Source organism: Malurus melanocephalus, unplaced genomic scaffold (assembly GCF_030028575.1).
Source record: "Malurus melanocephalus ecotype Western Australia unplaced genomic scaffold, MMel_1.1 scaffold_114, whole genome shotgun sequence".
NCBI classification, from domain to species: Eukaryota; Metazoa; Chordata; class Aves; order Passeriformes; family Maluridae; genus Malurus; species Malurus melanocephalus.
Genome location: NW_026623346.1, coordinates 514,385 through 527,413, shown reverse-complemented (window position 1 = coordinate 527,413; position 13,029 = coordinate 514,385). Strand labels below are relative to the sequence as shown.

The following is a 13,029-nucleotide window of genomic DNA, read 5'->3' as shown; positions in this document are numbered from 1 at the left end:
TCATTTTATTCAGCTGCAGTGCAGAGACTCCATAGTTCAACTCAGGAGACTTGCAATGGGAACTTCAGGTGCTTCCCTGGTCAATCCAATTTGCCCCTCAGTGAGCTAAAAGCTCAGTGCTGTCCCAGGGCTGGCTGACGGCTCTAAAGGAACACTGACACAGYTCCAAAAGAGCTGGGGTTGACTAAATCAACCCCCAAAGAACCCAAACACAAGCTGGTTGTCAGCTTCACACTGCTTCAGTCTCAGAACCATGAATGTCGCTGCATGTTCAGTTTGAAATAGTTCACACAGGGAAATGCTGCATCCTGCTGTTCCATGACTACGGTATAGTTTCACARGCATTTTAATGCCCTCTCAGTTCAACAGTTTTCAAGAGCACCACATTTCTATACAGTAAGCAAACACTCACTCTGACACGAGRTCAAACACACAATGGCATATATGACACAAGTATTTGGGAAGAGCTGTTTTTCAGACTAGAAAGACCAAACTCACAGCAGAGTCCAAGAAAGTGATTTATTTCCACTTGTCCTTATGAGTTAAAGACAGTATCTTTTCTTTAAAAAACAGTATCATGTACTATTTAGAAAATGATTACACCTTTCTTGTCAAAGCAATTACACCCAGTTACAACCTCCTGTCTATCTTTGAAGGATAGGTGTAGCTGGTTTCTTTCTTTTAGAGCAATCCTCAGAATGTAGCGTCAGAAAACGTATATAGGTGAGGATAAAGTTACCAGCAAATGGATACATGTTCCTGGATAATAATACATTAACAGAGGAACTCATCCACCAGCTAGTGCTCCATTGGCTCCTCTGCCTTTTCCACGGTTTCTTCAACAGGCGGGACCGTCTTCAAGAAAAAGAAAAATTTTAGGAAGACAGAAGACAACACTTGATGTATCAGCTTTATCCCCATTGGTGCACCCTGAGTGGTAAATGCAGCTCATGTCAGCCAACATCGTACAAATTACTGTTATCTAAATGAGGCATGAGCAGGACACAGTAGGTAATTAGGAGACTACGGAGGCATCTTGCAAAGGGCATGAGAAACACATGCAGTCACTTCTGTTGCAAAACAGTGAAAACTTGTATTTGATCAGAGATGAGGAAAGAAGATGACATTGGAACAGCCTGGCATAATTCAGCATAAATTGATTTAATAAGTATCCGAGCCACCAGTTAAGATATATACAGTGTTCATATAGTAATTTTGTATTTAAAAAATTGCCTTTCTAAAACTGTTCTACAGTAGCAGGCTTAAATTTATTTTAAACATAATAGATTATACCTAATTATTGTCTTTCAACTAAGCCTATTCACTCACACCCAAACCACTCACCTTTCTCTGTGGTCTCTCCTCAAGACCTTCTAGGAATGGCGCTACATCATCATCATCATAGATGGTGAACTCCATGTCTTTGCCCACAATTCCAATTGAAACATTCTGTCAAACAAATCGTTGGATGCAGTGAAAAGCAGTTTCCTGCAATTTCTTTGGCTTTACAGCTTTCACTTACAAAAGTTATCATGTATAAAAACCTTCTAAGTAAAGCCATTCAAGGGTTTAAATTTCTTTCCTTTTGTTTTCTTTTTAATAACACACACAATTTCTCAAAACCCCTATTTTCATCTTGGTTTTTTTTTTTTTTTTTTGCATTTTCAGTATTTTAAGAGTTCCAGAAAACATGATGAGCTAAGAATAAAATAAACAGAGAAAAGGGTAGATCAACCACAACCAGAACACCAAACAATGGACATCCTTAGAATTTTCTTCTTCAACAGTTCCTGAGTTCACTGTCARAAGTTTGTGAAGCTTTTTAATACTGGATATTCTATAAACTGATAGTGCATTACCTTCACTCACCTCCAAAGTGAATTACTGACCGTGCTTACAATGCAAAGGTGTGATTCTAYGGCTGCATGTAATGCATCTTAAACACTAATCAAAGTTTAGAGTGAAGCCATCAGGGAAACAATGTCRTCTTTAGTGGAAGCATCATTTTTGTGAAGAAACTTAAATCTAAGATGATCAGGGAACAGTCAGTAAACTGGTGACATGAAATGAAAATGATACTATGTACCACTATTCAGCTTCCAAGCTTCAGTGCCAGCCACACTTCATGAGAATTTTGYCACAGTAATTTCAAATAACAATGGCAACTAAGTTCCTTAAGAAAACCATTCCTTACCTTGGTGGTCAGATCCTGTTCAGCAGGAAGAGTCTCYCTCAGGGCTCGCAGTCCATGTTTAACTAGCTCATTTAGATTACCTTAAAATGGAATCAGAAAGACATTTACAACGACATGGTATTCCCCCTAGACATTCATTCTCCTTCTTCCTGTTTCTAGTTGACAATTACAAAATAGCTTGGTTAACTTGACTCCCAGAACTCCTCTCCTTTCCAGTACTGASCAGAGTTGGTTATAAAACTTTTCCTTGAGAAACCAGCCTTCCCTATATTTGAGGTCAAGTGCACTGGTTTTGACACCTGCCTTGCCTTCAGTGATATTCAAGCTTTTTCTTCTCCAAAGCATGTATTCAGTAAGTTCCTCATCACCGTTTCATACAAAAACAAATTCACCCCCTAAATATTTGCCCTGACATACTCACCCTACTCTGCTATAGAAACAATTACACTTCCCCTGGGTTAAAAAGGGCACAGGCTCTTTATGTTTTTCACTCCTTTTCTGAGCACAGCTTCTCTTTCCATTAGATGTAATCAGCAACCACATGTCAAGGAATGAAAATCTCAACCATATTCTCTATGACTTTGTCTTTGGGCAGATTCACAGTTTTGCCAAACTTGGCTCCCAAAAKTTATCTTCATCTCACTAAATGAAACAGAATGGCGTAGCAGCAGGAAATAAACTATAGAATTGATGAATACCATTGGGTAGAGAGGGTTCCATTACTCACAGTCAGTGAACTCAGTCATGTGCCTCTCCAAGTAAGTTCGTGCTGACTGTGAACGAGCACCAATGGACATTGCTTTGCAGTCAAAATAGTTTGCAGAGGGACAAGTCTGAAAGATGTGAGGACCCATATCCTACAAAGAGAGAAAAAAACCCTCATAGAATGTAAAGCAGATGTATAAATTCATACCAAGTCTACTGCTGGAACATGACAATTTCTGAAAGCATTTTGCTTCATGGTACATCACACCTATATGTATGCACAGAAATATATTTTATATTGTTGATCATATCACTGTTCTTACACAATTTCTTCAAAACCATTGTTTAAAAAAACCCCAACAATAATTAAAAAGAAAACCCCAACAACTGTTTTTACACTTTGATCAGTTGAAGCTTTTAAATGGACAGGATGGCTGGCACAAGTAAGTGTTTCTTTCTTTGTCCAACAAATTGCACTGTGCTTATGTATGTGTATGATCCCTACTTCATGGCTCACAGCAGCTATTTTATACACATTCTGTCTYATCTACACAAAATAGATCAGAAGTAGATTGCAGTAGATTAAACTGTGCCATCCAAAATTTCAGGCAAGATCCTAATTTCCTCCAACCATCCTCATGTAACTATCTTGAGAGCAGAGATTCTGCATGTGCTGCATGAAGCAAAACGTTGTTGCTAAACAAGAGAGAAGTGAGCAGTGAYTTCCACAACCATTTTTTATTGAAAGTCTTTAAAATAATAGTCTGTAAGTACCCCAAATCAAAAGCAAGTATTTACATAAACAAATCTCATTTTTGCATCTTAAAATAATTAGTAAGTGTAGGTAGGATTAGCTATTAATTAACATTTCTGAGTTATGTTTTAGGGTAAAATAAATTATTCCTTTATTCAGAAAATTTTGATGAGTCTGCCTCTTTCATCTTTCCCTCTCAACATCTATTTGTTGCATAAAGTTTCCCTAAGCACATTTTCCTGCAGATCAGTAGCAGCCAGAGCAGCTTACTCACATCATAGCCTGCGATGAGCAGTCCTACTCCATAGGGCCTTCTGCCATAACGCTGAGTTGGAATCTGGGTTTCTTAAGAAAGCTAAGGAAACAATCTCAAACTTGCATGATAATTACCCAAGATATAGTCTAAACCAAGCAGAGATGCACCAAAATGCATCACTATGAGATCTTCTCCCACAAGCAATGTGAATGAAGGAAAATTGTTCAACAATTTTTTTCAACTTCATATGACTTTTAAGTTGTGACAGATGAAAATAATTTTATGATAGAATAAAAACTATAAAAGTATAACAAGTGTATAAAAAAAAGGATACTGCTTCCAATTAGTGACACTAGGCGAGAAACTGGAAGAGGTCTATCAAATACAAATCTAGAATCCAAACATTCTTGACGCATGAAATTGCTAGGAAGGAAAAATATTAAAAAAAAATATTAAAAAAACAAATCAGTACATAAATCAAAGACACAATGAGGTTTTGTCTCAAGGCTTGTCTGTTAAGGCAAGCATTTTTGTTTCACTCTGCTCATTGAGAAAAAGGGTCAAAGGCTTTATATGATTTCATTTCAACATGACCCATCATTGTTATTGAGAAAGTTGACCACAGGTTTGATAAASTATAAGGGTATCTCAGATACAAAAATGCAAAGAAGGTGAAAGGTCATGCAGGCAACAGATGGATCATCTGGAAAYGTGGTAAGGTTACATGGTAACACTGCTTTGTAACACTGTAGCAATTAAAAGCCATTTCAGAAATTCTTCCTACCACTTCTGATCAAATTTGCTAAAAGCAAGCCCCACTGCGGCCCACACAAACAGCACTGTATGTGTTTAATAACTTTCTCAACTGTGTGTATGTACACAGAAGCAGCTGCCAGAGGGAAAGAACTAATGGAGTTTCTCAGACTGCTTGGAAACCCTATTGCACCGAGGAAACCAGACAGGACTGTTTTACTTRTAACAAAACCAAAGAGCAAAATTTTGGGCCAAACAAATGAAATTTCTGCCAACTAGTTAAAAACCTGCCAGAATTTCATGCTGAGATCTTTGGCATAATACAATAAAGCAGCAACTCAAGACTAATCCTTAGCCAAGCAGAAAATGTCATTTGCAATAGTCTGAATGAACTTTCCCTCATTATTGCACCACTGTGTATGTCAACAACCAAGATACTCACCACAAGAGTCTTGCATCGGCAGTAAGTCCAGCAATTGAGATACCAATATGGTTGTCAACGTACAGGATTTTTTTCTGATGAGCTGCCAGTTCAGACTGTGCTCTCTATGCAAGAAAGGAGAAAGCTATGTGGCAAACTGAACAGTCTGCCAAGCACTGTGGAGAAATCTGCTAACATTTAGAGCAAGAACTGAATATGTTCATGAAACAATAAAAAAATAATTGAATTTATAAACTTGCAACAGAAGACAAGAAAAGCYTAATTCCATTCTTAGAACAAAAGAAAGAACAGACACTCACTCAAGCTTTGGGAAAAGAAAGGAATAGATTTACTGCTCAGTAACAAATGAAAACAAAAAAAAGGAGGAACACATCTTTTAAAGGAAAAAATAATTTCCTTCACCATTTTGTGAAGATCTGCTTTTCATAGGCACTGGAAATATTTCAGTCATCAAGCAAAGGGAATCTGCAATTGCATTTACATTTCATGTAGAAGTACAGACTGGATAAAACTAATTTGCCAAACCAAACCTTTTCTATGAACATTATTGTCCTCATTGAGACCAGAGTTTAGAAGWTACCTTGAGAGCCACCAGGACAGCGTGTGTTTTCGACTTCAGCCCCACAGTAGCCGAGCCTTGTTTCACAGCTTCCATGGCATATTCTATTTGATGAATTCGACCCTGCAAAACCAAATCAAAGGTCATCAATCATTCTCAAGTTAAGCCTCTGAAGAAGTTTCCAATGGGTTTGCATTTTCAGGCCTTTTATTCCCCACCAGGGACACTTACTTTGTCCCCAACAGGGACACTTACTGCACAACAGGTTAAACCAGTAGATCTCTTCAGCTATCTTCTTAATGCCTCATCATTAACCCATAAAAATCTGGCCATCTCTGAGCCACCCWCCATCGCACACAAAGGAACAGGGAAACTAAAAAGAAAGGCTGAATCCTCTGGACATTATAAGAAGCATAAGACTTTTGTCACTGTCTTCAGAGGAAGCAATGTTTAACCCAGTATGATTCAAAGACAGAACTTCCAGCTGAAGTTGGACACTTGATGTTTAATTGAGTCTGTTGMAGAAATGAGTCTTACGCAATTGTCRYGTCTCAGCAGCCATTCCCAATAATTTCTGAACAAGCTATTGGCCAACTGCAGTCAAGTCTGAAAGAGGAGTAGAGGTCTCAAAGAAAATGAAATCTCTCCAAGTTCTGCAGAGGTGGCCAGGMGCTTCAATGTCCATTTAACAGAACCACTGAGGGTTTTCCCACTTTCATTGCAGCCCATGTCAGACAGCCAGCACAGGCACTGCTGCCCTGCAAGCATGGACACTGTGGAGCTGCATCCCACCAGTTAGGAAGGAATGGAATGCAGTAGCTGTTAAGAGTGAAATTGCTGGAGATGATCTACAGGGAATCACTTTCTCGTAGGTTGCTGGGGCTTTTCAGCATAAGGTTCTTTATTTAAGTCTACTTGAAGGACCCTAATGTCCCATTTTATCCACTGTTATAACCAGAATTTCAATAACATAAGCTATTTTCTGCCCAAGAGCAGTACTGAATCGCTGTAACCTGTTCAACGTGCATTTATCAACCGCCAGGAATGACATGCAAGGCTAACAGAATGTGAAACCACTTCTAGTTYTAAATCTCTTATTTCCTTTTCTTTACTACCATATTTGAAAACATCTCCCAATAAAGTATGGTTATTCTTTGCYCCTGCATTAACAGTGACAAGAATTCATCAGTGCCTCACCTAAAGAACATATGAATTAGCAACTGTAGCACAGTAGAAATTTTACATGTCTTCATTTAGGAAAAAAACCAACACTATTGATATTTTCAAGGTAATTTTAGAAAAACATAGAAATTTGTGCTGTTGATCATTTTGCAATATTTACTAAAAGTCTCAAGAGAATGTCATAGTTCTAAAAGTAATTTTTAAGGTAACAGATAAGATAAAAAACCTAAATTTTCTGATACAAAACCTGGCAGAGAAACACAATCATTAAGAAGGATGAAAACAGTTCAAAGGCACCTACACCTATCATGGTATTGACTGMAAAAAAAGGGAAATATTCAAGGGTGTCTTCATACAGAATGGAAAGCATGGAACACTATCTGTWGCCATGTATGGAAAACATATTTCACATACAATAGTACTACACGTTGAAGAATTTCTACAGAAATACAAACCCACAAACTAATGACACATTGGTTTTATACTAGCACCATTTGTTACTTGCATTTAAAATAAATMTGTAGTTTTGCTATAAGTCTTTTTTCAAGGCTCTGGTTTTCTACTGAGTGAAGAAGCATTGTCCCCTGAGCTGACAATGGCTTTTTTGAGCACAAAAAGAGAAACAGGTGCTGTTTCTCTTGAAGAAGTGGCATATTCTTACTCAAGCAYTAAATGCTAACTCTTAGTAATTTGATATTTTTCTTAATTACTATTAATAGTAAACTACTTATTAAAAAAATTAAGTTATTCCCTACTATTAACTAAATATTCGAAAGAAACTAACATCTAGTGGACAAAAGAGAGAAAGACCTAGCACTGACCTAACACTAGGGAGATTAAAACAGCTTCATGCTTTTCGTACCTTACCAACATATCATAGGTCTGTAAACAGATAATAAAATCATGGAATTGTTTGGGTTGCAAGGGACATTTAAAGATCATCTAGTCCAACCTCCCAAAGAGGACAGCATTYCCTTTGTATGTCACAGGTACATTTAGCAAGCAACTGCCTTAGGCACTTTGAGGTGACAGAGCCCAGCTAGGCAGCACTCAGGTTCCCACACCAGCAGACAGAGATGTGCTGAGGCTTTCTGGACACCTACAGTCTACAAAGGCAGAGGGGAGCAGCCTGCACGGAGCCTCAGGCACCTGAACACGACCTATGTGACYGCAATATCACTGGCTGTGAGGTGGAGAAAACCCAAAAGGCAAATTACAACCCCAGTGAGCAAGCGTGTAAAGGTTTTACCTGCGGGCTCCAAACCGTGACATCATTGTCATACTGGTTRCGAAACTGGAATGAACAAAATAAAACTCATTAGTTTCCCTAATAAGCAAACAGAAGAAGTGTTCCTAAAGGAAGTCCTGGTTGTTTCTACAGAATGCCAACATTACAGAATCAYAGAATCAATTAGGTTGGAAAAGATCTCTGRTGATCCATGATTGAGCACTACCATGTCAACCAGACCATGGCGCTGAGCGTCAGGTCCAGTCTCTCCTTAAACACCTCCATGGATGGTTACCCCACCACCTTTCTGGGCAACTCATTCCAACAATCACCCTTTCTGTGAAGAAGTTCTTASTTTTGTTAAATTCATATTGTGAAATTGTTARGGTTGGAAGGGACCTCTGCAAATCATCCAGGCCTGCTAAGGCAGGGTCACCAGGTCCAGCAAGTGACACGGGAACACACACGGGTGGGTTTTAAATGACTCCAAAGAAGAAGATTCCACGATCTCCTTGGACAGCCTGTCCCAGTGGTCTGCCACCCTCAGTCTAAGTAAGCTGTTCCTCAAGCTGAGGTGAAACTTCTTTCATTTCAGTTGATGGCCATTGCTCTTCGTCTTGTCACTGGGCACCACTGAAAAGAGTCTGGCMCCATCCTCTCAGCCTCCCTTTGAGATAACTTGCATGCACTGATGAGATCCCCTCTCAGTCTTCTCTCCTCCAGACTGAACAGGCCCAGCTCCCGCAGTGTCCTCTTAAGAGAGGTTCTGCAGATCCCTGGGGAGATTTTTATATGCATCTTTACAGGGCCTCCGAAGTATCAGTCCAAGGACTGAAGCAGAGCCCGCTCTCCGCTCCCATTTGTTTTCACGCCGGCAGCRAGGCCCAGTCCCGCCCGCGGCCCCGCGTGGCCCGGGAACTGCTTACTCACGGGCCCGCTCCCTCCCGCTCGCCCTCCCGCCTCCCCCGTGCCGGCTCGCAGGCCGGGCAGGGTGGCAGGGGTCCCGTGTCCCSTGTCCCGTGTCCCGTGTCCCGCCCCATGCCGGCCCCCTCACCATCCTCCTGCTTCCCGGCGGCGGCGGCGGCTGCGGGCGGCGCGGGGCAGCGATCGCTCCGGGATGGGAGCGGGCAGGCAGCGCCAGTCGCGCCCCGACTCATCGATGGGGCGCGCGTGCGCACTGCCTCTGAGGGGGCGGCCGTCCAAGTCATCGGACACATTTAGCTTACCTAATTGTTWTGCTATTTTTAACCTTTCTGATGAATAAAGAAGTTTATTTGATCGGAAACGACTTCCTTTCCTCGCCATTTGTGTGTGTGAACAGGATACATAAACGTTTCATTAAGGCAGCTGAACAGCTTTCCAAGTTTCGCAGGGCGCCCAGTAAATATTCCCGCAGCCTATCCTATAATGCCATTCCCCAACAATTTCCTACAGCAATAAGGGACTCCCTAAAGCTCCCTTTACTCCGCCTACAGTCGCACAACAACACACAGACATTTCCTCTCATTTTGGCAAAACCGCGTTAGTTTTGATAGAGCGCTAAACCACGCCAGGACTCCCCATTGTTTGTATTTGTACGGCGAGTAATGTCAGCAGCCACGATTTCAGTGATAAAGAGGCAGGGTTGTAAAACTTCACGGACAATATTGGTAATAGCCGCATAAATGAAGAACTTTTGGAAGCTGTGCCAACTGTTGTAGTTTATTAAATAACAACTGAAGCGCTTTCCAGAGTAATCTTTCCCCTTTTATTGGGTGGATAGAACAAAATCTAGTGAAACCCAAACTCACCAGATGTCCAGCTATTAAAAATTTATTCTAGAGCAAACGGATTCGGGTGACGTGCAGCGGGAAAGGCGGCACGGGACGGAGTTCCAGCTGCTCCGGAGCTGCAGGCAGCGCGACTGTTCCCGTATTCCCAGGGCAGCAGCACCAGAGGATGCCGGAGGAGGGATAATGGCACCAAGGGGAAATGCTGACCGTGGAAGGAAGTCATTCACTTCCTTCTGGATGCTCCTGCTCGCCCTTTAGGCTCAGTACGAGACCTCTCCAGCCAGGAGAGGGYTGGAAATGTGTTTGTGATTTCATCTCAGTGTGCTGGTGCTAAAGAGCACCCAGCCGATTCCTCGCTCAAGTATTTGAACAGAGGCTGTAATGTGTCGATTCAGGAGGCGAGAAAGGCAAAATAAACAAGGCAAAATTAAATAGCTCTTTTTCAGATAACAAAGTTATCGAACCAGAATGGAAGCATTTTGCATGTTACAGGTTTATTGTAGAGAAAAAAACTGAATGACAGCCGCAAACATACTACATAAAGAAATCACAATATAAAAGAGTACAGGACTGAAAATTAAATCTAAAACTATCCTTACATTTAAATGAGCTACTTATTAAGAATCTAAGTTGGGAGAAAATAAGATTTTCTCTCTTTTAGTTTCTCAGTTGGCAACCTGATAATCAGGATCGCGACAGAGCAATGAATACACAATTGACAGCTCTATGAAAATATATTCAGTGCTCAGTAATATCCAAATTAAATGTAAGGGAAGAATGGTTAGGAAGGAGAACAAAATAGAAAGCATTGCCATGCCACTGCATAAATCCATACTGTATCTGACACCATTGAGAACCGGCTGTGAATCTTTTTCCCACCTTGAAATGAAGCGGCAGCACTGAAGGCACTGGGAAAAATAGAAAGAAAGGCTCAAATTATGGAATAGGTTCATATAAAGAATGATAGTCTGAATAGCAGACAAACAAGGGAAGATTTTGAGCACTCGCCCAATCACAARTGTCGCAGAGATGCTGAATAAGTTCAGCGCTTCTCTGTCCTGCAGCTCTGGTACCGGGTGTCATTAAAAGGAGSAGGTTCAGGCCAAAACAAGGGGGAACTTCTGAGTCACATCATACCTGTGCTGAGGAAACCTCTGCACCTGAACACATCATGGTCTTTAGTCACATATTGAGAGAGCAACTGGACAAATTCACAGACTAAACAACTTTCTGTGCCACCAGTTTGATACAATGTTTAAACAAAGTGCAGAAGGGAAAGCATAGCTAACCTAAAACATGCATATACAGTCTCAAGAGAAACTAATGAGCCTGTTTTATTCTATGCTATGTTTCCAGCAGAGTTATAAACAGCATCTGACATCTGAGCGATGACAGGCATTGCTCTGCAGAGATTAATGTACAGCAACTGAAAGGCAAGGCCATTATGCCTCTGCTTCTGCTGATTCACGAGAGGAAACAACATTCCTCCAAGTCCCCTTTTGGGATACCGCTCACCATCAGCCTGCATTAACCCCTGWGTGCTATGCTCCTGTAGTTAGATGGAGCTTTTTGGCAAAAGACTGGCTCCTCTGAGGTCAGTGGAACACTCTGGGAGCACTTGCAGGGCTGCAGGCAGAGCAGACTGCAGCAGCAGAAGAAAGAAAACTGTTGTGACAGAGTAGGAGACAGACAATGAAGGCAGTGCCTCCATCCCCTTGGAGAAGGGGAAGGATAGATCCCAGAGAGATCCCAGAGCCACTCCTGTCAGATGGACAAGTGGTTGCCCACAAATAGCAATGCTGTCATAATGCACTCAGGACTGGACATTTTGACMAAGTTATTTTGAGAACTGTCTTACTCCCCTGACAATGTGAACAGTCCATATTGGGATTTAACACAGGTAAGAGATTTACTTCATTAATAGGTATATGGTGACAAGACTGCTTAGTTGTAAGCCTTGGTGTGTGACACGCATAATATTTGATGACATTTTCATCAAGTAGGTTAAGGCTAAAAATAAAAATTTAACAGCTGCTATATATGTACATACTTGTCTTTGGAATCATTTAAAGAGAATTGCAGAAGTTCTTAAAAGAAAAAAGTAGYATCATTTTGTATTAATATTGTAAACAGGAAAAAGTAATCTCTCTATATAAATTACACCAGATTTCTTTCCTATTCTTTTCTTGGCACCTCAGTAAAGGTGCAGACATTTCAGTCTCTATCACAAATTTGCATTCATGTTGCTAAAGTAATTTTTTTTAATTTTTGAACTACTGACCAATTTAAATCACTGGAATATTTTGTCATGAAAGATGTTAACTACTCACATTTTTAAGTCTACTCCTATTTTTTTTTTAATCCATAGCTTTTGTGAACTAATGTTAATTGACCTTTTCAGGACAGGCCTTCAGGGCAACTTGATCATCAAAGCTGGCTAGGAAAGACCAGGCAATGCTGAAAGCAGGCTTAAATAATCCCTGTGGAAAGAGAACTGCAGGAAAGAWTCTGGCTCTTTCTGTCCAGTTCTGGAACAAACAAGAGCACAAGGTTCAACAGAGCAGAGCTGTTGTAGCATATCCTGGTCATGGAAATAGTTTTTAATTTGTTACTTCTTGTCTGATTTGAATGAAAATATATTTAGAGATAAATTTACATGGATATTGTTGYGAGTTATTTCTTGGACCTGAAATTTATTTCTTCACTCTGAGTGAGGAAGGATTTCTGTATAATATGCTTTTATTGTACAAGAAAAATGTATTTTGAGCTGTAAATTGCTCGCTAGCTTAGAAGTTATGATTTAAACAGCATACATAGAATTGTCTGAGTCATCAAAATACAACTGAAAAATCATTACCATAATTTATGGAGAATCATGAAAGATATTATGTAGTTATCAAAAAATCTGCAAMGCTTTTAATTTCAATGAAAAGGAATAGCAGTTATTAAGTTTCTGTGGATAAAAGATCCATTTCAATGGGCATATATCTGCATAAGCTCTTTCAAATATATTAACTGCTCTGTTGATTCATATTGTTGGAACTATTTTTGGGTAGACCTGAATCAAAACCAAAGCATCATCAAACCTTCAGCACTGGATATATAAAATTTTGAGACAGACATCTATAAATGTTGAGCAGATTCATGAATAAATACTTTCTCAGTTATGTTCAAAATTTCTCCC

The 13,029-nt window shown here is 40.2% G+C and overlaps 1 protein-coding gene across 1 annotated transcript; it reads right to left on the bottom strand.

The window, feature by feature from the left end:
• Positions 1-505: 505 nt before the first annotated feature.
• On the bottom strand, positions 506-9,230 carry PSMA1 (proteasome 20S subunit alpha 1). The gene is given in 12 exon segments (XM_057369686.1): positions 506-855; positions 1,345-1,449; positions 2,195-2,274; positions 2,922-3,051; positions 3,928-3,998; positions 4,244-4,332; positions 5,105-5,208; positions 5,685-5,786; positions 8,095-8,139; positions 9,128-9,144; positions 9,147-9,197; positions 9,200-9,230. Coding segments are annotated over 12 exon segments (882 nt in total). The 3' UTR covers positions 506-798.
• Between the last annotated feature and the right edge of the window lie 3,799 nt (positions 9,231-13,029).